Source organism: Erithacus rubecula (genome assembly GCF_903797595.1).
Source record: "Erithacus rubecula genome assembly, contig: scaffold_151_arrow_ctg1, whole genome shotgun sequence".
Lineage (NCBI taxonomy): Eukaryota > Metazoa > Chordata > Aves > Passeriformes > Muscicapidae > Erithacus > Erithacus rubecula.
The window spans coordinates 250,149-273,237 of record NW_027636150.1 but is presented as its reverse complement, the minus strand read 5'-3'; the positions used below and the strand labels follow the sequence as shown (position 1 = coordinate 273,237).

General features: G+C 50.0%; 2 protein-coding genes across 2 annotated transcripts in view; both read left to right on the top strand.

The window, feature by feature from the left end:
* Nucleotides 1-217: 217 nt before the first annotated feature.
* The window catches only part of LOC306815547 (class I histocompatibility antigen, F10 alpha chain-like), a 260,303-nt gene continuing 237,431 nt past the window's right edge, over nucleotides 218-23,089 (top strand). Inside the window, exons 1-2 of the mRNA XM_079332124.1 lie at nucleotides 218-302; nucleotides 1,800-2,063. Of these exons, the coding sequence (XP_079188250.1) occupies nucleotides 236-302; nucleotides 1,800-2,063 (331 nt within the window). The 5' untranslated portion in view covers nucleotides 218-235. The remainder of the gene's footprint in view (nucleotides 303-1,799; nucleotides 2,064-23,089) is intronic.
* LOC306815545 (class I histocompatibility antigen, F10 alpha chain-like) lies at nucleotides 2,448-4,254 on the top strand (the record flags this gene model as incomplete). The annotated part of the gene is made up of 3 exons (XM_079332122.1): nucleotides 2,448-2,731; nucleotides 3,520-3,854; nucleotides 3,947-4,254. The coding sequence occupies 3 exons, from the start codon at nucleotides 2,448-2,450 to the stop codon at nucleotides 4,252-4,254; spliced, it is 927 nt and encodes a 308-aa protein (XP_079188248.1).

Sequence of the window (23,089 nt, the reverse complement as noted above, 5' to 3'; positions counted from 1 at the left end):
TCTGGAATTCCCCCGTCCCCTCCCCCACCGCGCTGCCTCGGTCACTTTCGCTTCCGCGTCCCAACCCGAGAGACCGGGATCTACCCAGCTACCCGTGACGTCACTGACACTTTGAGTTTCCATTGGCGGGCAGGAAATAGCGGCGCCAATGGCGGGGCCGGAGGCTGCTCTGGGGGCGGGGCCAGAGCTGGGGGCGGGGCCAGTTCTGGGAGCGGGATCGCAGCGGAGCAGCGCGATGGCTCCAGCGCTGGGGCTGGGGCTGCTCTTGGGGCTCCTGGGGGACCCGGGGGGCGCGACGAAAGGTGAGTGGGACCCCCGAAACCGGGACCCCCTGGACTTCCATTTCCGGGCACTGGGAATCCTCTAACCTTTGATTCCCGGGCACGGAGAAACCCCTGAACCTACATTTTGGGTCCTGTTACCTCTCCATCACCTTTTTCAGCAGAAAGACCCTCCTGAACCCCCATTAATGGGCACGGAGACCCCCCTGAACCCCTATTCCTGGACCCCGGGACCCCCCTGAACTTCTCTTTCTGCCCACCGGGAACCCGTACCCCTCCATTCCCGGGCAGGGGAACCCCCGAAATCTGCATTTTGCGTCCTGTGACCCCCCTCGGTCCCCTTCCCCAGTACGGGCCCCCTTGTACCCCTTTTTCTGGCACGGAGAACCCCCTGAACCCCCTTATCTGGGACCGGGACCCCCCTGAACCGCCATTCCCGGCCACTGGGACACCCCCGAATCTCCATTTCCGGGCCTGGGACCCCCCTGCACCCCCTTTTCGGGCATCCCGCTTTTCCCAGACCCGAGTCCCGCCCTTTTCCTTGACCTTTGGACCCCCCGAACCTCCCAACTTTCCGTGTCCGCCCCGTTTTCCACTCTCGGCGCTTCCCAAAACGGGGTCCCAGAGGGTCTCAGGTATCTCAGGGGGGGGTCTCAGCGGGGATCCAATGGGATCCAGATGAACTCCCTGGAATTCCCCCTTTCCCCCGTCCCCTCCCCCACCGCGCTCCCTCGGTCTCTTTCCCGTCTCCCAGGCTGCGCCTTCGGGATCCGTTCGCCTCTCCCAGCCCCAGCCCCCCCTTTCCCTCAACACCGGAGACCCCTGGAGCCCCTTTCCTGGGCACAGGGACCCCCTGGATCCCCCATCCCACCTCTCCCAGTCCCTCCCTTGAACCTTGGACCCTTCCCGGCTCTCCCCGTTCCGCTTCCTGCCCCCCCCAAATCTCGGCATCTCCCCAGATCTCCACCCCCTGCTCGTCCTGCGGGGAGTCTGGGAGGGTCCCTGGGGTATCGTGGACGCTCCCAGGAGGGATTCTGGGCTCTGGGAGCCCCCTGAATTCCCAGTTCCGCTGGAAAGGAAGGCACCCCCCTGCACTACCTTATCCAGTACCATTCCACCCCTGCACCCCCTTTCCCATCCATCCCGCCTTCCTCAGCTCCAGACCCACATTTTCCTTGACTCTGAGATCCTCTGAACCTCCATTCTTGCTTTTCTCAGCCCCCAGCCTCCTTTTCCCTCTGCATCAAAGACCCCTGAGCCTCCCATTCCAGCCATCCCGGGTCTCCCCACATTGTTACCCCTCTTTCCTTGGCACTGGGGACCCTTGGACCCCCTTTCCTTGACACTGGGGTCCCCTGGAACCCCCATTCCTTGTATCCTGCTTTCCTTGACCCTGAGAGTACCCTGAGCCCCCATTCCTGGACACTGGGGTCCCATGCACTCCCTTCCCAGCTCTCCCAGTTCCCCTTTCATTGCTCTGTGACCCCTCAACCCCCCCAAATCTCTGTGTCCCCACAGTTCTCCACTCCCTGCGCTACCTGCATGTGTCAGTGTCAGAGCCCAGCCCGGGGATCCCCCAGTTCATGGCCATTGGGTACCTGGATGGGATCCCCTTCACACGCTACGACAGCGAGCGGGGCCGGCTGGAGCCGCTGACACAGTGGATGAAGGATGGAGCAGAGCTGGAATATTGGGATAGAGAGACCCAGATCTGCAAGGAGCACCAGCACGTGGCTGCCAGGAACCTGGAGACAGCGCGGGACCGGTACAACCAGAGCAGGGGTGAGTGGGGGGGGATCCGTGGGGCTGTGATGTGGATGGATGGGTTGGGATGGGATCCATGGGGCTGGGGTGGGATATGTGGGGTTGGGATGGGATCTGTGGGGCTGGGGTGGGATCTGTGGGGCTGGAGTGGGGATCTATAATTCTTGAATGGGATTTATAGGGCTTGGATATGGATTCACAGAGTGCCAAGGGGCTGAGATGGGGATCCATTGGGCTGGTATGGGGTATCTTGTGCTGCATGGGTTAGGATGGGATCCATGGGGTTGGGATGGGATCCATGGGGTTGGGATGGGATCCATGGGGATGGGATGGGATCTGTGGGGCTGGGACACAATTCCATGAGTCTCTGTGGGTACAATCCCCCCAGATCCCCGCACGAGGATGCAAATTTACGGCTGTGACCTCCTGTCCGACGGGAGTGTCCGTGGATCTTACCGGATTGGCTACGATGGATGGGATTACATCTCCTTTGACCTGGAATCCAGGAGATTCGTGGTGGCCGACAGCGCTGCTGAGGTCACCAGGAGGCGCTGGGAAGATGAGAACGAGGCTGAGAGGGTGACTAATTACCTGGGGCACATCTGCCCGGAGTGGATCCCGAAATACGTTGGATATGGGCAGAAGGAGCTGGACCGCAAAGGTGGGAGCAGAAATCCTGTGGGAAAGTGGGATTTGGGAATGGAGGACTTGGGAACATGGTAATTCCTGTGGGAATTCCACGGACAAATCTCCCCCCCATCCCATTGCAGTGGGAATTCCATGGGCAGATCTCATCTCTATCCCATTCCCATGGAATTCCATGGACAGGTCTTACCCCTGTCCCATTCCCATGATATTCCATGGGCAGATCTTACCTCTATCACATTCCTAATAAATTCCATGGGAAAATCTCACCCCCCATCCCATTCCCATGGAATTCCATGGGCAGATCTCACCTCCATTTCACTCCAGTGGGAATTCCATGGGCAGGTCTCACCCACCCCCATCCTGTTGCAGTGGGAATTCCCTGGGCATATCTCACCCCCATCCCATTCTCATGGAATTCCATAGGCAGACCTTATCTCTATCCCATTCCTATGGAATTCCATGGGCAGATCTTATCCCCATTCCTGTGGGAATTCCCTGGGCAGATCTCACCCCCATCCCCTTCCAGTGGAAATTCCATGGGCAGGTCTCACTCCATCCCACTGCAGTGGGAATTCCATGTGCAGATCTTACCCCCATGCCCTTCCAGTGAGAATTCCATGGACAGATCTCACCCCTGTCCCATTGCAGTGGGAATTCCATGGGCAGATCTCACCCCCATCCCATTCCCATGGAATTCCATGGGCAGATCTCACCCCCATCCCATTCCCATGGAATTCCATGGGCAGATCTCACCCCCATCTCATTCCCATGGAATTCCATGAGCTGATCTCACCCCCATTGCATTCCCATGGAATTCCATGGGCAGATCTCACCCCCATCCCATTCCCATGGAATTCCATGGATGTCTCTCACTGTTATCCCATTCCAGAGCCCCTGATGTCCATGTGTCCGGAAAAGAGGAACACGGGATGCTGATCTTGTCCTGCCACGCGTACGGATTCTACCCCAAGGCCATCGCGGTCAACTGGATGAAGGGGGATGAAATCCGGGATCAGGAGACGGAGTGGGGCGGGGTCGTTCCCAACAGCGACGGCACCTTCCACACCTGGGCCAGGATCGAGGCGCGGCCGGAGGAGCGGGAGCAGTACCGGTGCCGGGTGGAGCATCCCGGAATGTCGGAGCCCGGGATCTTCGCTTGGGGTGAGGCTGGGAATGTGGAATGTGGGAACTGGGGAGTTGGAATTCCCAGATGGGGATTCCCCTCCTCCTCCTCACCATCCCACAATTCCCAGAGCCGACATCTGGTGGGAATCTCACCGTGGTGGTCGCTGTGTCCGTTGTTGCCATCATCATCCTCATTGTCCTCGCTGGATTCGTCGTCTGGAAGCGCCAATCCGGTAACACACGGGATGGGGGTCAGGAAGGGGCACAGATCCACCCAGCACCGTTCTGGGAATCCTGTAGCACTGACGCTGATCCCACTGTTTTTCCACAGGGAGGAAGAATGAGAAGATATACCACGAGGCACCCAGTGAGTACCAGTGGCGGATCCAGCTTTGGATCCCCTCCATGTGGATCCCAGGATGGATCCTGGGGTTAGTCCCAGTGTGTGATCCCTGCTGGAATCTCATGGATCTTCTCTTTCTGCAGGAAATCATGTGGGAGCAACGGCTTGACCGCAGGTAAGGAGTGGGGTCAGGGTGGGATTCCAGAGGGGGATTGGGACAGGATGGACAGATTGGAATCAGGGAGGGATTCTGGATCAGAGGATGGGTCCAGAGCAGGATCAGATGGAATTGTGGAGTGGGATCGGGGCTGAATTCTGGAGCAGGATCAGTTGGGATGATGGATAGATGATGGATGGATGGATGGATGGATGGATGGATGGATGGATGGATGGATGGATGGATGGATGGATGATGGATGATGGAAAAGTGGACAGGTCAGGATTGGTGTGGGATGGATGAGACAGGATCAGGATGGGATTCCAGAGTGGGTTTGGGTGGGATGGATGGATGGAGCAGGAGTGGGCAGGATCCGGTTGGATCTGGAGCAGCTCCTGCTCTCCATGGGCTCCAGCCAGGCCCATCCTGTGGGATGGGGACAGGGACAGGGTGACACTGTGACCCTCTCTCATCTCAGCAGGAATCACTCCCTGAGCAATCCACAGAGCTTGATCCAGCCCCTTCCTGTTCCCAGGAAACTGAGGCTTTCCAGCAGAGCTCCTCTCCATGTTTTTACCCACCCACAGCTTCTGCTAATGGATCAATTTCCCATTTTGGCTTCTTTAAAGCCAAGAACCACAAACATTCCCAATGCTTTAGTTCTGGTGTGAAATTATCCTGCTTTGGGCAATAAATCCTGCTTGGGGCAATAAATCCTGCTTGAGGCAATAAATCCAGGTTGCCTCCTCCAGTGTCTGTCAGTTCCTCTCTGGGAGCCAGGAATGAGAATAGGAACACCAGGAACAGGTTAAGGACACCAGGATTGGGATGGGAACACCAGGACTGACATGGGGACTTGCCAGCCACACTTGACTCCATCCCCCAGAATTCATTTCCTGCTCTGTGTCCCATGTCCGAGGTGTCCCCAGGAGGGTTTGGCTGTGTCGGGCTCCTGGAGGGGCAGTGGGATGGGGGGAGGGATCAGGCCAGGCCTCATTGTCCCCATCTGTCCTTGAGTGCCCCAAAATCGGGGTTTGGGATCTCAGAGAGGTTCCTGCTCATGACCATGGCCATGAGATGAGAGTGGCCATGAGTGACACAACCCTGAGATGACCATAGGATGACCATGACACCACCACAGCCCCATGAGGTGGTTTAGACCAAGAGATGACCACAGGTTGGCCATGGCATAGCCATGGGCTTGAGGTGGCCCTGATGTGGTCATCTCATTGTCCTGGTCATCTCATGGTCATTTCCTGATCACCATCACCTATTGAGTCCCCTGGGGTTTACACCACCTCCCCCTGAGAGAATGGATTGCTGCTGGCAATCAGGACAGGAGCTGATGATCATGTGGGACTGATCTTTAGTTAGATTAAAAGATTTTATGAGGGATGGGGCATTTTGGTGAAAGAAAGAGTGACTTAAATGGACTTGTTCACCAAAAATTTGGAAGGGTGGTTTGAATGGGCGTGGTGAGGTGATCAGCATGGGCATTACTTTCAGCCCTGAATTCACTTCCAGGTAGGTTGGTACATGAACCAACATGTGTGACAAAATAAGGTTGTTTTCTTAAAAAAGAAAATTTTGAGCAAATTATATATTTTATATATATATTATATATAATATATATATAGGTTTTCATTAGTGATAAATTTGATGGGGGAACCTTCTGCTCATTCCACGATGCCTACATAATAAAAGGAATCTGTAACTAAAAAGGAATTAGAAATTTAGAGAAAGCTTGGACAACTGCTGCAAGTTCCACAATCTGTGGTGATCCTTCTACAAGTTCAATGTCTGATTCCCAATTATCACTGTTAGGGTTTTTCCAGGTGATAACTGATTTATGCAATTTACTGGAGCCATCTGTAAAAATATTAAGAGCATTAAGAGAGATATGACTATCTAGGGGTTTTTGGGTAAAATTCAAAGGAAGGTGTAGTAATTTATGCTTTGGAAAATGAACTGAGATTTGTCCTGTAAAAGCTGCTAAAGCAATTTGAAAAACCTCAGATTGCTGAAGTAAAAATTCTAAATACAGGGGAGTAATGAGTATAAACATAACAGAGAAATAATTTCTGGAAAGGGTTAAAACTCGGGATTGGGATTTCGTGATCAGCTGAGAAAGGATTTCAGGACAAGTAGTGATTGTTTTGGGCATCTGATAAGATAGGAAGATCCATTCTAAAATTAACAAAAGGACAGACAAGTCCTTTTTCCGTTGAAAAATTGAACCATAAAAATGTGGCCGTTCTCCCAAAATAGCAAATCAAAAATGTGACTCTGGGTGGTATCAGTGGGCTTGGTGAGTGTGCAGTGCTGTGGCCACTTTATCCAACCCGGTTCTGGCATCTGGTGTGAAGTCTCTGGGAGAGTTCATGTCTGTGTTTCCCTTTAATAAATCAAATAAAGGAGCCAAATCCTGGTCTGTGATTCCAAGGAGGGTCCTAACCCCATTAATTGAGTTTCTGCAGAGGGTGTAAGGTGGTGAGTTCCTCCTGCAGGTGGCTGATCTGTGGTGTGACAGTGAGCCTGTACCCTGGGTACCTGCAAGGGGAGGATCACTGCACTTCATCTTTGGCTACTTGTAGACCAGACTTATGGATCTCCTCCAAAATGTCGGTGGTGACAAGTTCCAGAGTGGTCTCCTTTTCTGAGGCAATCAGGATGTCATCCATTGTGGATGATTCAGATACCCCTTCAGGGCCCCCTTGGAAACTTACCCCTTAGATAAGAAATCCATTCTTAGAGAAATGTTCACCCCCTTATAGACCCCCGTGTTATCTTTTAGTGTTCTAACTGGTCTTTTTTCCTTCTAAGTAATTGGTCACTCTCACCTAAAACTTTAAAGTAGTTGGATAGTTTTTCAATCTCTAATTTTATTGGTCTGCATCTGAAGCCACCCCAACCCTATAAAACCCCTTTGATATTCTGCATACTTGGATTTGCTGCTGGGTCCCTTCGTAGAAATAAAGTTGCCTGCAGAATTCCTGTGCAGCATTCCCAAATCTCTTTCTCTCTGGCTAAGGAAATGCTGCAATCAAAATGAAATCACAGAAGAGCTGATAGCCTAAGCCTAGGCCTTGCTTGCATTCAATCACTTTGTAGCTGATGTCTGCCTAAGGCAGCCAGGAAAATCTGTTTTATTTGGAACATTTTATCCGGGCTTGCTGTAGCTGCCAGGGGCCATCCATGTATTGCAGTATCATTACCTGGGGGAAATTTCTCTTGGGTGAAAGGATCCTTGCCATGTACCATTGGCACATTGCTGGGGAGTTCCACATCCCTTGTGGCAGGACGGTCCTATGGTGTCTTTTCAGCAACGACTGTTGGTGGATGGAAGGTATGGAAAAGGAGAATCTTGACACAAACTCTGGATGTAAAGAGATCCTGAAAAAGCAATCCTTCAGATCAATAATCATTAAAAACCAGCCCCTGGGGATCGTGTAAGGAGAGGGGCAATCCTGTCTGCAACAGTCCATCTCCTCAATGATTTCATTTATTCTTCTCAGGTCTGGAAGCAGCGTCCACTTCTCACTATGTGGCTTTCTGATAAAGAAAATGGAGATTTTCCAGGGACTATTTGTAGGGACAACATGCCCTTTTTCCAGTTGTTCACAAGCCAGAGACTCGAGTGTGGACAGCTTTTTGATGGGAAGGGGCCACTGATCAATCCAGATGGGTTTGCCTGAGGTCCAAGTGAGTTTTACAGCACTGTGCTCATCAGTGGTCCTTGCAAAAAATTTATCTTGAGTCTCAGTCCCCAGTGGGATAGGAGATCCCTACCCCAAACATTCACTTTGTCTTTAATAATAAATGTCTTGGTGGTGGCCACACGGCTCCACAGTCCTTTAAAGGAAACAGGATGTAAACTCCCCATTGTGTTGCTGTGCCCCCCAATTCCCACAAGTGTGTTGAGTGAAGGAACAGGAGTCCACTCTGGTGAGTTGTGTGAGATAATGGTCATGTCTACTCCCATGTCAAAAAGACCCATACATGTCCCGGCTCTGAGGGTCTCTTCAGGTGTGAGACCTCCCCAGAGAGGGCATGCAGCTGGTCAGAAGTCTGGTTCTCTCAGAGGCACCAGCAAGAAAGCAGCTTGGGACGACCTTGTGTTGTTTCAGGGCTGTTTATTTATCTTATCTTTCAAAATGTTTCAGCCAGCCCAACACAGGTCCGCTCTGCAGGTTGACCATTGCAGAAGAACCCCTGGGCAGACTGTGCCAAAGTCTTTATACTCTAAACTACATATACAATATTTACAAATTTTCCCCAATGCCATGCAACCTCTTTACAATGTCCAGTTCTTTCCCCATCTAATCTGTGGTTTCCAAAGTGCAACTTCAGCATGGATGACATGAAGAAAAAGGAGGAAGAAGCCCACCACGCCCAAGATCCTCCATCTTGGCCACATGGCCCTTAATATAAACAATCTAAAAACCTACTTATAGTACATTCTAATATTCTAATTTGCACTCTACTCATCATTATTTTCTGTGTCTCTTCTCTCAACGTGAGCAAATTCTCCCAAGGAGCCAAATCCAGCCCCTGCAGCTCCTGGACAGCACTCGAGGGTCTCTAAAGAGTCTGCCAAGGGAGTCTTTGCATCCCCAAAAGAGCCAGGTATACCCTGGACTCCCACAATACAGATGAGGGTTTTCCCCATGCAAATGACATCACAGGTAATTTTGATTTTTCCCAGGCCAATCTGCTGGGTCCATGCAACGTGGTCAGTGTCATCATTAACCATAGGCAACAAGAGAGCCTGAGTGAAAGGTATTTCCTTGGAAATAAACAAGGAGGATTAGGGCACCTAGCTAACACTCTGATTTCTTGATTAGAGGTAACTGCTAAAACAGTGGGCAACACATAAAAACCTTCAATGTTACATCCATCTAGTCCAATATTGAGAAAGTCTCTTGGCTGCAGTTCTGGTTTTAGCTGGCCTGTAGAGATAACATGATGGATAAAATCAGTTATCATTACTGACCGGGCAGGTGACAGCTCCAGTCAGGAGCTGCACGGTACTGAGGCAGGCAGGTGCCTGAGGAGGTGTTGCAAAAAGAGGTTTGGTGGGTTCCAATGTCTGTTTTGCCAGTGTTCAGCCATGGGGGTTCTTATGTCTCCACGTGCCACTGTCCTGTGCTCTGCTTGGAGTTTCCTCACTGGCTGCAGCAATGTACCTGGACTTGATGACAAGAGTTTTTATCTGGCCTGGTTTATTCCAGTCACCAAGTTTTTGAGAGTTCCCTTTTTGGGTTTGCAATAATTCCTTTCCAGTGTTCATTTTGGCCACAATTAAATAATTGTCCTGGCTTTTGGTTCTGCTGTCTTCGAGGTCTCTTTTGAGATTTAATCAAGGCATTGGCTAATACATTTCCTTGGAAGGAGGCAACATGCTCCAGAGTATCCAGCTTATTACAAGCCCCCACCATCTGGGGGATGGTGGGCTCAGGGTCAGAGGGCAAAGCCTGTAAGCCCTTCATACATTTGGGGTTAGCATTGACCACTGCTAGCTGTTTCAGCTTCCCAAACCTGGTCCTCAGCCACTTGTTTATCAAAAGTGAGTTTAACCCTATCCAGAAAAGTCATATAAGGCTCTGTAGGGCCTTGCCTTATAACAGCAAAGTTCAATTGCAGCTTACTGGCCTCAGGTACTTGTAAAAAGGCCATTTTAGCCACTTCAATCATGTCATTTAACACTGGTCTTTGCAAGTTCCTGGCCTGCTGGTCTGGGTCAGTTCTTTCCCCTGCCAATTGGGCAAGTGTAATGCCAGCCCATGCTCCAGAAAGCAATTTATTTAACTGTCTCTTCCACCCCAACTCCCATAGCAAAAGCTCAGTAGGGGATAACAGCAATGCCATTAATTATTTTATGCCATGCAGAATAAAGATGTGCACAGCAAAAGTTGCTGAAACCAGCTTGTAAAACATGGAGAGCGCTGGGCATGATCTCTGCCTGCTTTTCATAGTTCCTTTATTTCACTAAATGCCAAAACCTCTCAGCATGGGTTGCCTCTTCTGTTATACCTTATTGGCATTATGTCAAGTCTAGAAGCCAACTCCCATTCACCCTTCTTCAGGGCCAATCTTTTAATTTCTTTCCAATTTCTCTTCCTTGACTCCAACCAGCAGAGGTCTTCCTTGGAAGAGAAGGGAGAGAAGGACAATCTGCAGGAGTAGCCCTTGGCAATGAGCACCTTTTTGTCTCTTGGGTTGGCCCGTTTGCCAGGCCTCAGTGCAGGCCAGGGCAATCTGACACTGACATTTTGGGGATGGACCCTACTGGAACCACCATAAAGGTAGTTCTGGTCTCCTCCCAGGGGAATGGCAGTCAGTGCCAGTCCTGGCAGGGGTGGGATTGGATGACCCCTTAGGGTGGTGGTTGAGCCATGACAGAGTGAGGACTGGCAGGAGGGGCTGGAAGTGGGGACACCTGACAAACCAGGTCTTTGTCCGAGGGTGTTAGTTGTGATTTCACAATGGCCACCATTTGCAGCAGGGCAGATAGTGGGGTAACAGCCATGGGTGCTTTGACTGGATGGGACTGCAAGGTGTTAGGAGGGTAAAGGGGAATGAGGAGCTGTCCTAGTTTGGAGGACAGGTGTCTGCTAAGAAAGGCAGGAGCCTCTCTTTGAAATGGAGAATGTAAAACCCCTCCCTCCAAATTATTATGATTTTGAAATTAAGAGGCTCTCAGGCAAAGATATGGGAAATAGGAATAACAGTTCTTTACTTGGAAAATTAAAATAGAAATACAGTGTTACAAACAGCAATCCCAAAACACTGACCAAGTCAGCATACAACCTGACACTCTGACAGTCAGGGTGTTTCCAGCAGTCCAATTAAATGGTGGCTGCATCCTCCTGCAGTGGCAGATGTGGTTCAGTTGGAGCAGTGCTCCTGGAGAAGGTGCAGTTTTCCTCTGAAGGCCCAGGAATGGTTTAGAATGATCTGGTTTTCCTCTGGAATCCAGTAGAAAAAAGGCTGCTTTGGTGATCCAAATCTCAGTTTTTATCTGTGTAGGAAATGTTTGGCTCCTCCCTCTGGCTGGAGCATCTTCCAATGGGATGATGTAATTTTATCAGTCATGCAGAAGAGGATATTTTCCTAGAGGAAGGCTGGGTTGCAGAAAAAAGTAACGATGACTGCCCCACCTGGTTTTTAACAGATGGCCCATTAGCAGAGAATATCTCCCACAGAGATAAGGAACATTGCCCCACATGGTTTTAGCAAATGGTGATAGAATACACACTTTTGGTCACATCCTTTATTGCAACCTAAGACAGGAGCACATGAGGGCACTGGAGGGACAGAGTGGGGGTGATCCACAATGACCTGTGCACTGCCATCAGGGGTTCATGGTGGAGGGTTCAAAGATAATGGATGTAGCACGGCGGGGTCACCAGCACAGCTGCATAACTCCCTGGGCCAGCTTTGGGCACAGGCAGAAACCATCTCAGCTCATGTCTGTTATCAGGTTCAGTCACAGGAGAGTGGGTGAAGGGGAGAACAGGATTGGCAGTACTGGGCTGATCCAAATTTTTAGCTTCATTCAGTCCTCCAAACAAATTTTACCTCATGCTTTGTTCCTTCTGTTCCAATTTGACCATGTCATTTACTTTTTGAAAGACAATAATTAGTTTTTGAGCCGAGTCATCCCTTTTTGCAGCTGAATTATACAGCTTCCTCCCAGCTGAGTCCCAAAAGTCCATCAGCTAGAGCTTGTCTTTGGTAGCCTCTGGAGTGGATTTATAAGCCAGTAGGATCAAATTTTGGAGCTCCTTATTCTCAAATTTCTTTCCCAATAAGCAAGTTTGAATTTAAAATCCCTTTAGATGTCCTTCTGCTCTACAGACATCTGGGAACCCATCATTGAACTAAAATTGAACTGCCAAATTAGATGAGAGAAAAAGAGTAGACGGGTTGGATGTCGCCCTTCCTCTTACCTTCTCTGAAGGTGAAAACACTGAGGCTGTCTCCTCCTGACTCCACAGTGTTCAATGGCTCCCAGAGCCTTGATTTGGTGCCAGGAAGGGCAGGTCCTGCTCTTGGCTCCCCAGAGGATGGGACCGAGTTCCAAAGGGTCTCCTGAATTTCAGGAGTCCCTGTTCGGGCGCCAAGTGAAGCTGCTGCTGATCCTGGCCTGGATATTAGGATCAGTGGCTTCACTGAACTCGGCAACCTCGTGCAGAAAAAAGTTCTGGAACTAAAAAGTTTAGTAATACAAAAAATAACAAACTGCAAGCCAAACAGCTTACATTGAATGAACCAAGAAAGGTGGTACAGGGAGGCTAATTCTGTGCATGATGGCGAAAAAGCAAGGGCCGGGGCAAAATAGGAATATTTATAAACTTGGAGGAGGGGACAAGTTAGGGTGGAGTTCAGGGAGGGGATCCAGTAGGGAAGGGTGGTTGGGAATATTAAAATTTTTGCACCAAGAAAAAACCAATGACAACAAGGAGAACAGGGAACATTCTGGCAATGATTAACATATTGAACAGGAGGATTCTGAGGGTGATTTTTCTACTCACTCTCTCTGCAAAGGGTTTTTCCACAGCCTTAAGCTGAGGTTATCTAGTCTTTTATTTGAACTAAGCCTAGCATGACCATGACCATGAGATGATGGTGATGACCATTAACTAAAGGAAATAAGAAAAGTCTTAAAGAATCAGGACCTTTTAAAAATTTGTTAAATCCTGTTGACTTCTGTTCAATTTTGTTCACCCAAAGGAACTCTGGGAAGGGTTCAGCTGTGGGTCAGATGGCTGGAGAGTGGGTTGGTGGTCACCTCGTGTGTGAAGCAGTGATTGGCTAGGGAGATGCATGGGCAGCTGTTATGGGTTGATGTTTAGACTGGCTCCTCTCCTTGCTTCCCCCATGCAGCTGCCGGCCCCTCCCTCGGGCTGTTTTATCTAGGCTGGTGTTTTTCCGGCTGGCTGCTGCTGTGCCTCGGTTCTTGGGCTGTCTTGCTCTCTGCCGTCTGCTCAGCTGCACCCCCCACCCCCGGCTGCTTTGGCCGCTTTTTTCCTTTCCCCCCAGCTGTTTTGCCTGCGCCCCTGTTTTGGCTTGTCTTGTGCTCACTTTGGTTTGTCTTGGGCTCACTTTAGCTTGTCTTGGGCTTGCTTTGGCCTGCTCCCAGCTGCCCTCCCCCTCTCTCCCTTCTCCCTGCTCCAGGGATTTGCACCGACTCCTGAGGATGAGGATCTGCACTTCGGGAACCACTGCTGGAGGTCGGCTCAGGAGGCTCTGCCACTCTCCCTGGCAAGGACTGGCTGGGTTTGTCTCATCTGGGTTTGGGCTGGGAAGTGTTTCTTTTGTATTTTTGTTAATAAAAAAGGTTTTTCCATTTTCCTCTGAAGAACAATTCTTTCTGAGCTCGGTGAAGGAAGGAATTGTAAAAAAGAAAAGGTGGGGGGCGCCCTTTGGAGCTCTTTTTTTTCCCAAAATTTGTCCTAAACTTGGACATAATTTTTGGTGGCCCGTACGGGGAAAAGAACTCACAACCTTCAGATTATCAGCACCAGAAAAAGTGGAAAAAACTTTTATCTAATAATATGTTGTTTTCAGCTGTTGGTATGGCTACATCTCTTAAATCCATAATGTCTTTTGTTGTGGGAGCCTGTTTGAATGTGTGCTCGTTAGGTTTCTTTGAAGTTTTAATACCTTTGTGGTCTTTGGGTTTGTCTACTCATCCAGAGATAACTCCGGTGTTGTCTTTAATACGTAGTTTTTGTATGAAAGGGATATTAACAAAAATACTCATCGGGCTAGGCTTGTTTGCAATGGCATACAGGAGATTTATAAGAATGTTGGAATCTGCTTCAGGAATGTATAAATCATGGCTTGTGTTATTTATTAGAGGAGAAGCAGGCAAAGATTTCTTGCCTTTATTTCCTTTCCTCTCCTCTGAATCGATTACATCTTTATTAGAAAACATTCAGATCTCCCTGAGTATTAAGGAAACCATCTTTATGGCAATTAATTTAGTAAGTCTTTGTTGCACCATTTACAGTCTATATAGAATGAAGGCCAAGATTTCTAAAGGGGCTGGGAAGACTCCTGATTTAGGAGTCAAGCTCAGCAGGAGGAATCTTGAGTGGAATGGCAAATGGGAGAAAATGGGCCAGATTTTAAAGGAATTTTCTGACCCCATAATCTGGGAATTCCCACTTGAACAGATTCAGGATCCAATCAAGGTTGCAAGGTACTTAAAAGGGAAGTGCCAGGATGGTTCTAAAGAGAAAACGATTATTACAGTGAGCTGGGCCCTGGCACATGCATATCGCACCCTGCTGAACACTATAGAGCAGGAGACAAAGGAGAGGGAACAGGGAGATAAATTATCTCCTATCCCAGTTACTCAGGTTGTTGCCAACCCCTTAGGCCGAAACCCAGCAGCTGAACTGGATAATAAGCCCCAACCAATGGCTGTGGCTACCAGTACAAGAATTGGGAAACGCACCAGGAAGACCCATCAGCCAGAGGATGATGATGATGATGATGATGCTGGAGAGGGACCCTCGACACCTCCTGATGTAAAATTAGGAGTCAAAACAACTGGTGGGAGAGCAGAGACCAATAATGAGTCCTTTTCCCTGAAGGATCTTCGTGGATTAAGAAAAGATTACAACCGGAGACCTGATGAATCTATGATCAGCTGGCTAGTTCGTCTCTGGGATGTGGCAGGTTAGGCCACAGATTTGGATGGCTCTGAAGCGAGACATTTGGGGTCTCTGTCCCACGATCCTGTTATCGACCAAGGTGTGATGAGGAGGGCTAACCCTCAAAGCCTCTGGGCATGGGTCCTGGATAGCATGGCACAAAGGTATCTTTGTGTGGATGACCTGTATGTGCAGCAGACCCGATGGAAAACCATAGAGCAGGAGGTCCAACGCCTCAGGGAAATGGCAGTAGCAGAAATTATTTTTTTGGATGACATAACAACTAGAAATCCAGACCTGGTACCCTGCACACCGGTGATGTGGAGAAAAGTTGTGCAGCTTGGGCCACCTGAATATGCGTCTGCCCTAGCGATAATGAAGAGAGATGAGGTGTATGAGACAGTACTTGATATGGCAAAGAAGCTTCGTGCTTATGTGGATGCAGTACATGGCCTGACTCATGCTAGAATTGCAGCGGTGGAAACACGCTTGCAAGATTTAGAAGATAAGATACAAGAGAATCATTGGAAACTCAGGGAGGAGATTAAGGAGGACCTCCTCCAAATCTCAGCTGTACAGATAAGAAACCCTGATATCCAACGCAGTTGGGAGAGAGGGTACACTGCCCGAGCTGAGTTGTGGTTCTTCTTGCGAGATTCTGGAGAGAACATGAGAAGATGGGATGGGAAGCCTACGGCTGCTCTGGCAAAACGAGTGCGGGATTTGAAGGAAGAAAAAATTTCCAAAAGGAAAGCCACTCCTGTTTCTCGCAATCAAAATGCCGAACGTGATACTGATAATGACATGTCTGACCCTCTTGAGGGAACTTCTAAGATGTATGCCTCAGAAAAGAAGGAGCAACAGGCTTAGAAGGGCTCTGCCTCTAGCCAGGGACCATGTGGATTCGATGGCCTGGCACTTCGAAACCACGGAAATATAAAGCTTTAGTGGACACAGGTGCACAGTGTACGATACTTCCATCAAGACACATGGGAGCAGAATCTGTTTCACTTGCTGGTGTGACAGGTGGATTGCAGGACTTCACCCTGGTGGAAGCGGAAGTAAGTTTAACTGGAAAGGATTGGAAGAAACATTTTATTGCGACTGGTCCAGAGGCCCTATGTATTTTGGGCATAGATTACCTTCGGAGTGGATATTTTAAGGACCCAAAGGAACTAAGATGGGCATTTGGAATTGCAACTGTGATGGCAGAGCGCATCCGGCAATTGAACACCTTGCCTGGACTATCTGAGAATCCAATTACAGTAGGACTTCTGCAGGGAGAAGAACAACGAGTACCAATTGCCACTTCAATAGTGCACCGCTGGCAGTATAGAACAACTCGAGATGCTGTGATTCCTATTCATAAGATGACCTGAGAGCTGGAGAGCCAAGGGGTGGTCAGTAAAACTCACTCACCCTTCAACAGCCCCATTTGGCCTGTGCGTAAATCTGATGGGGAATGGAGACTGACTGTGGACTATCAGGCATTGAATGAAGTGATTCCACCGCTGAGCGCTGCCATACCAGACATGCTGGATCTCCAGTACGAGCTGGAGTCCAAGGCATGCCACCATTGACATAGCAAATGCATTCTTCTCCATTCCTTTGGCAGCAGAGTGCAGGCCTCAGTTTGCTTTTACCTGGAGGGGCGTGCAGTACACCTGGAACCGACTGACCCAGGGGTGGAAGCACAGTCCTACCATCTGTCATGGACTGATCCAGACTGCACTGGAAAAGGGTGAAGCTCCGGAACATCTACAATACATTGATGATATCATCGTATGGGGAAACACAGCAGCGGAAGTGTTTGAGAAAGGAGAAAAAATTATCCAAATTCTCCTGGAAGCCGGCTTCGCCATCAAGAAGAGTAAAGTTAAGGGACCTGCTCGGGAGATTCAGTTCCTGGGAGTGAAGTGGCAAGATGGACGGTGTCAGATTCCTACTGATGTTATTAACAAGATTACAGCTATGTCCCCACCTACTAACAAGTAGGAGACACAACCGTTTCTAGGTGCCATTGGTTTTTGGAGAATGCACGTCCCTGAGTACAGCCAGATTGTGAGCCCTCTTTACCTTATTACCCACAAGAAGAATGATTTCCACTGGGGCCCTGAACAACAGCAAGCCTTTGCCCAGATTAAACAGGAGATTGCCCATGCAGTAGCCCTTGGCCCAGTCAGAACAGGACCAGATGTGAAGAACGTACTTTACTCAGCAGCTGGGAGCCATGGTTTGTCTTGGAGCCTGTGGCAGAAGGTGCCAGACGAGACCCGAGGTCAACCGCTGGGATTCTGGAGCAGAAGTTGCAGACGGTCCGAAGGTAATTACACTCCCACAGAGAAGGAAATCCTGGCTGCCTATGAGGGAGTCCAAGCTGCTTCAGAAGTGATTGGTACGGAAGCACAGCTTCTCCTGGCACCCTGACTGCCAGTGCTGGGGTGGATGTTCAGCGGAAAGGTTCCCTCCACCCACCATGCCACCCGTGCCACGTGGAGTAAGTGGATTGACCTTCTCACTCAGCGTGCCCGGATTGGAAAACTAAATCGCCCTGGGATTTTGGAAATAATTACAAACTGGCCAGAAGGTGAAAGTTTTGGTGTGGCAGATGAGGAACAAGAACCAGTGATATGGGCTGGAGAAGCTCCACCCTACAACCAGTTGCCAGCAGAGGAAGCATGCTGTGCTTTATTCACTGATGGTTCCTGTCATGTCATAGGGACAAATCGGAGATGGAAAGCAGCTGTATGGAGCCCTACACGACGGGTTGCAGAGGCTACTGAAGGAGAAGGAGGATCTAGTCAATTTGCTGAACTTAAAGCCATCCAACTGGCCTTAAAAATTGCCGAAAGAGAAAGATGGCCAAAGCTCTATTTGTATACTGATTCCTGGATGGTAGCCAATGCTCTGTGGGGGTGGCTGAAGAAATGGAAAGAGGCGAACTGGCAGCATAGAGGAAGACCAATTTGGGCTGCTGATGAGTGGAAAGACATTGCCGATCGGGTAGAAAAACTACTTGTTAAGGTTTGCCATGTAGATGCCAATGTCCCCAGAAGCAGAGCTAATGAAGAACAGGAAAACAACAAGCAAGTAGATCAGGCTGCAAAGATAGGGGGGTTGGAAATAGATTTGGATTGGGAACATAAGGGAGAGTTGTTCCTGGCTCGATGGGCCCGTGATACCTCAGGCTATCAGGGTAGGGATGCCACCTATAAGTGGGCACGAGACCGAGGGGTGGATCTTACCATGGACAGCATCTCTCAGGTTATTCATGACTGTAACACTTGCGCTGCCATCAAACAGGCCAAGCGGGTAAAGCCCCTCTGGTATGGTGGACGGTGTTCCAAGTACAAGTATGGGGAGGCCTGGCAGGTTGACTACATCACACTGCCTCAGACCCGCCAGGGAAAACGTTATGTGCTGACCATGGTGGAAGCCGCCACCGGCTGGTTGGAGACCTACCCTGTGTCCCATGCTACTGCCCGCAACATCATCCTGGGTCTGGAAAAGCAGGTCCTTTGGAGGCATGGCACCCCTGAGAGAATTGAGTCAGACAACGGGACTCATTTTAAGAATAACCTTGTCAATATCTGGGCTAGGGAACATGGTATTGAGTGGGTGTACCATATCCCTTACCATGCACCAGCTGCAGGTAAAGTGGAGAGGTACAATGGATTGTTGAAGACCACCTTAAAGGCATTGGGTGGGGGAATCTCTCAAGAACTGGGAGCAGCACCTGGCAAAAGCCACTTGGTTAGTTAACACTTGAGATTCCACCACCCGAGCAGGTCCTGCCTAGTCTGAGTGCCTTAATGTAATAGATGGAGACAAAGTCCCAGTGGCCCATGTCAGAGGGTTGCTAGGGAAGACAGTATGGATTCATCCTGCCTCGAGTACAGGCAAACCCATTCGTGGGATTGGCTTTGCTCAAGGTCCAGGATGTACTTGGTGGATAATGCAGAAGGATGCAACAACCCGCTGTGTACCTCAGGGAGATCTGACTATAGGATAAATTATACACAAATATTGTTGAGTGTCACCACCATTGTATGTTAGATTTTATGAATAGAATGAAATGTGTAAGTGACAAAGGCCTGAGCAAGTGAGAAGGAGGAAATGTGTAAGTGTTGAAGTTTTGAGCAAGTCAGAGGAAGTTTTCATATTGTGCTTAGTGAGTGTGTATCCCAATCGTGTGTCAATGATCACAATATGGGATAAGGGGTGGAATGTTATGGGTTATATTTTGACTAGCTCCTCTCCCTACCCCCCACCATGGAGCTGCCGGCCCCTCCCCTGGGCTATTTTATCTAGGCGGGTATTTTCTGCTTTTGCTGCTATAGCTTTTAGCTGCTGCTTTAGCTGCTGCTCGCTGCTTCTGCTGCTGCTTCTGCTGCTGCTGCCCCCCTCCCCGCCTCCGCTGCCTTAGCTGCTTTCCCCCCGGCTGCCTAAGCTGCCCCTCTCCCTCTCCCTCGTCCTCCTCATCCCCAAGATTTGCACCGGCTCCAGAGGACACAGATCTGAACTTCGGAGACCACCTCTGGAAGTCTGCCAAAGAAGCTCTGCCACCCTTCCTGGCGAAGATCAGCCAAGTTCATCTCATCTGGGTCTGTGCTGGGAAGTGTTTCTTTTGTATTTTTGTTAATAAAAAGTTTTTTCCACTTTCCCCTGAAGAAAATTCTTTCCAAGCTTGGTGAAGGAAGAAATTGTAAGGAGGGGGGGAGGGGGCCCTTTGGAGGTCTTTTTCCCCAATTTTGTCCTAAACTTGGACAGTGTGCCAAGGAGGTTTCTCTTTCCAAGGCAGAGCCATGCAAGATCTGTTTTAGGCCTTTGGACTCCTTGGTTCCACAAGGCCCTGTTGTGTCACCATGGACTCTGGGTGCTGTGAGGCTCTGTAGTGTCACAATGGATGTTTGATTCCATTGAGCCCCACAGTATCACAGTGCTCTTCTTTTTCCTGTGGCAACCAGCAGCAAACCCCACTGGCAGAGCCACATGCCTGGGAAGAAGAAGAATGGGGGACATTTGGAGTGATGGTTTTTGTCTTCCTACATCACAGTGCTGTGGGGTGGGGCCCTCCTGTCCTGGAGATGGCTGAACACTGGCCTGCCCATGGAAGGGGGAAGAGACAATAACCTCTGTGCATGGAACTACAACAGCAGAGAGGTCAGGCCAAAGGCTGTCTTTAAAAGTCTGTTAGCAGCAGAGGAAACATCAATGTGAGAGGAAAGATGTGTGCTAATGTCTTTACAAATCACTTCATGGGTGAAGGGATGGCTGTTAGGGTCTCTGAATGGGTTGTAAAGTTTCTACTAGCTTTGGGCAGCAGGTTTGTTACTGGGCCCACACAGCTTGGCTCCTGAACCAGACAAGAGTCTGCACAAGGCTGAACTTCTGCACTTTGGGGGGAAATGGCAGATTCAAGGGGGAATATGGGGTACACGGGTTGGGAAGGCTGTATCTTCCGAGTACCTTGGCCAACGGGGAAGGGAAGAGGGCAAAGTGTGGCCAGGAGTTAAGGATAAAAGGAGGTTGCACTCTCTGAAGCCTCAAGAGAGAAAAATCTGTGGGTGTGTGCCCTGTAAAGAAGCCACCTCCTAGGATAGTGGCTGCCTTTATTGCACCAAATGTTTCCTCTCAACTGACATCAGGAGACTGGGATGGTGAGTTTTGTTTCCCATGAAAAAGAGCCAATGTTGATATCCAGGGGCCTCTAACTGGGACTGGGCTTCCACCTGCTAAAATTTCATAGGGTGCAGGATTTCTCCCAGACCAAAGCTGCCACCACCGAGAAGCCTGGGTGCTGTTGGAGTGCCAAATGCCTCCTCATAACTGACATCTGGAAACGGGGATGTTGAGGTTTTTCTCCTGTGGAAAAAGGCACCGTTCTTCTTTATGGTCCTTTGGGAGTGGGAATGGGTTTGTTTATGCTAAAATTCCCTACGTAACAGGATTTGTCCCAGACCAAAGCTGCCAACTCCTAGGACCATGGCTGCATTTGGTGTGCCAAAAGCCTCCTCTGAACTGACATCAGGAAACTGGGATGGTTAGATTTGTTTCACATGGAAAAGAGCCACCGGGGTCCAGTAGCTGGGACTGGGCTACCGCCCTCTCAAAGTCCATATGGCGCAGGATTTCTCCCAGAGCAAAGCTGCCATATCCTCGGACCATGGCTGCCATTGGACTGTCAAATGCCTTCTCCTAAGTGACATCTGGAAACTGGGATGGTGAGATTACTGTCCTGTGGAAAATAGCCACCATTCCTATTCAGGGGCCTTAGCCGGGAGTGGGTTTCTGCCAGCTAAAATTCCATATGGCACAAGATTTCTGCCAGACCAAAGCTGCCACCACTGAGAAGCCCGGCTGCCTTTGTTGCACCAAACGCCTCCTCCTAACTGACATCTGGAAATGGGGATGCTGATTTTGTTTCCTGTGGATAAGATCAACCGTTCATGTGCAGAGAACACAGGCCAGCCCTGCGCTCCCCAGGCAGGGAAAGCCCCGGGATGCCCCAGAGGATGGAGCACGGCGGCTGCGGGGTGTCTGCCCGGCCCCTCTGCCGTCCTGTCCCTGGCCACGTCCACAGTGGGTGGCATGGGGCCAAGCTGGTGGCAGCCATCAGCCTTGAGGCAAGACCTTGAAGTTCACAGTGTTGTGGAACTGAAGCTTCAGCACAGAGACCTTTCCAACCTGATCTGCCCTCGTTCCTCTGAGTCTCTGCACAGAACACGGCGTGGAACAGAATGGCAGGAGGGGCCTGTGTGTCCCAGGGCTCTGGATTTGCCCCAGTTGAGCTCCACAGAGATGCAGGCAAAGTGAAGAAGCCAAACTTTATTGATGGAAAGCAAAGCAAAGGGATGAGCTAAGGGGAACAAAAGGGATGGGCACAGTCTGAGGACTGGAGGGAGGGAACAGGACTGCTGGGAAAGGATCGAGAGTAGCCTGGCAAGCTCTTTCTCCAGCTCCCTCTTTACTCTTGGTGGAGGTAGAACATTCCACAGGAAAGCAACTGGTGCCACAAGGAGTGCGTGGCATCAGGCAGCTCTGGGGCGAACCCTCAGGACTGCTGCATCCTGAGGGAACACCGTTGGCCTTGACCTGTAGGCACCTGCAAAAGCTTCAAATTGGCTGCCTCAGCTTCCAGGACCTCTCTTGGCCACATCCTGATGTGTGTGCAGGACAACTGCGAGGCACTGCTGGGACCCTGCGGGACAGGGGCAGCTGTCTCGTGTGCACGTAGCACCCCGTCACGGAGCTGGGCTCATCCCAAAACCACATCAACCATCTGGTGTCAGCAGGGAGGAGCAAGGAGCACTGGGCTGGCTCCTCGCAGGGTGTCTCAGCTGGGCTTGCTCCACAACATGCCCCCGTTTGAAGGGCTGCTAATGCCCAGCTGCCAGAAATGCCGTCCTTGTTCTCTCCAAGGTGCACAGGAAGAGCCAATGAGCAGGATGCCTTGGGAGGCAAATCCTCCAAGCCTTTGCTGAGGCCAGGGACACAGCAAGATCAGCCAAGACTCTCCACGTTGCCTGGCCCACACAGCCCAGCTCGGTGCTGGCCCTGGCCCACAGCAGCTTTCACCAAGCGAGAGGCAAATGCATATGGCCAAGGGTTGAAAAGTTAACATATCGAAATATCCATTTATAACACTCCTGAGAACTCCCAAAAACCCCAAATTCCCCCCGAATATCCTCCGAAAGTTAACTATGTTTGCTCCTGGCACGCATGAGTTGTTGAATCAGAGCCTTTGGAGAGCAGGGCACAGCTAAAGAGCTAAAAGAGAAATGGGGGATTTGGAGCCTAATTTTTAAAATCATTTGGAATTCTGGGGTCCTCTGGCACAAATAATAGCATCAGTTCTTTCCCCAGGTGTTGCTGCTGCTCAGGCATTGACTACGCTTGAGAAGCTGAGATGTTGAGTGAATGAACAGCTGAATATCACTTCCACTGTTTTGAAACAAATGCTTACAGGTGTAAATAGCATTAGACACCCCACACTGCAGAATAGAGCTGCTGTACAGTTTTTGCTATCAGCACATGGGCACGAGTGTGAGGATTTCGATTGGATGTGTTGGATGTGTCTTTCTGAGCATTCTGCATCCATTCA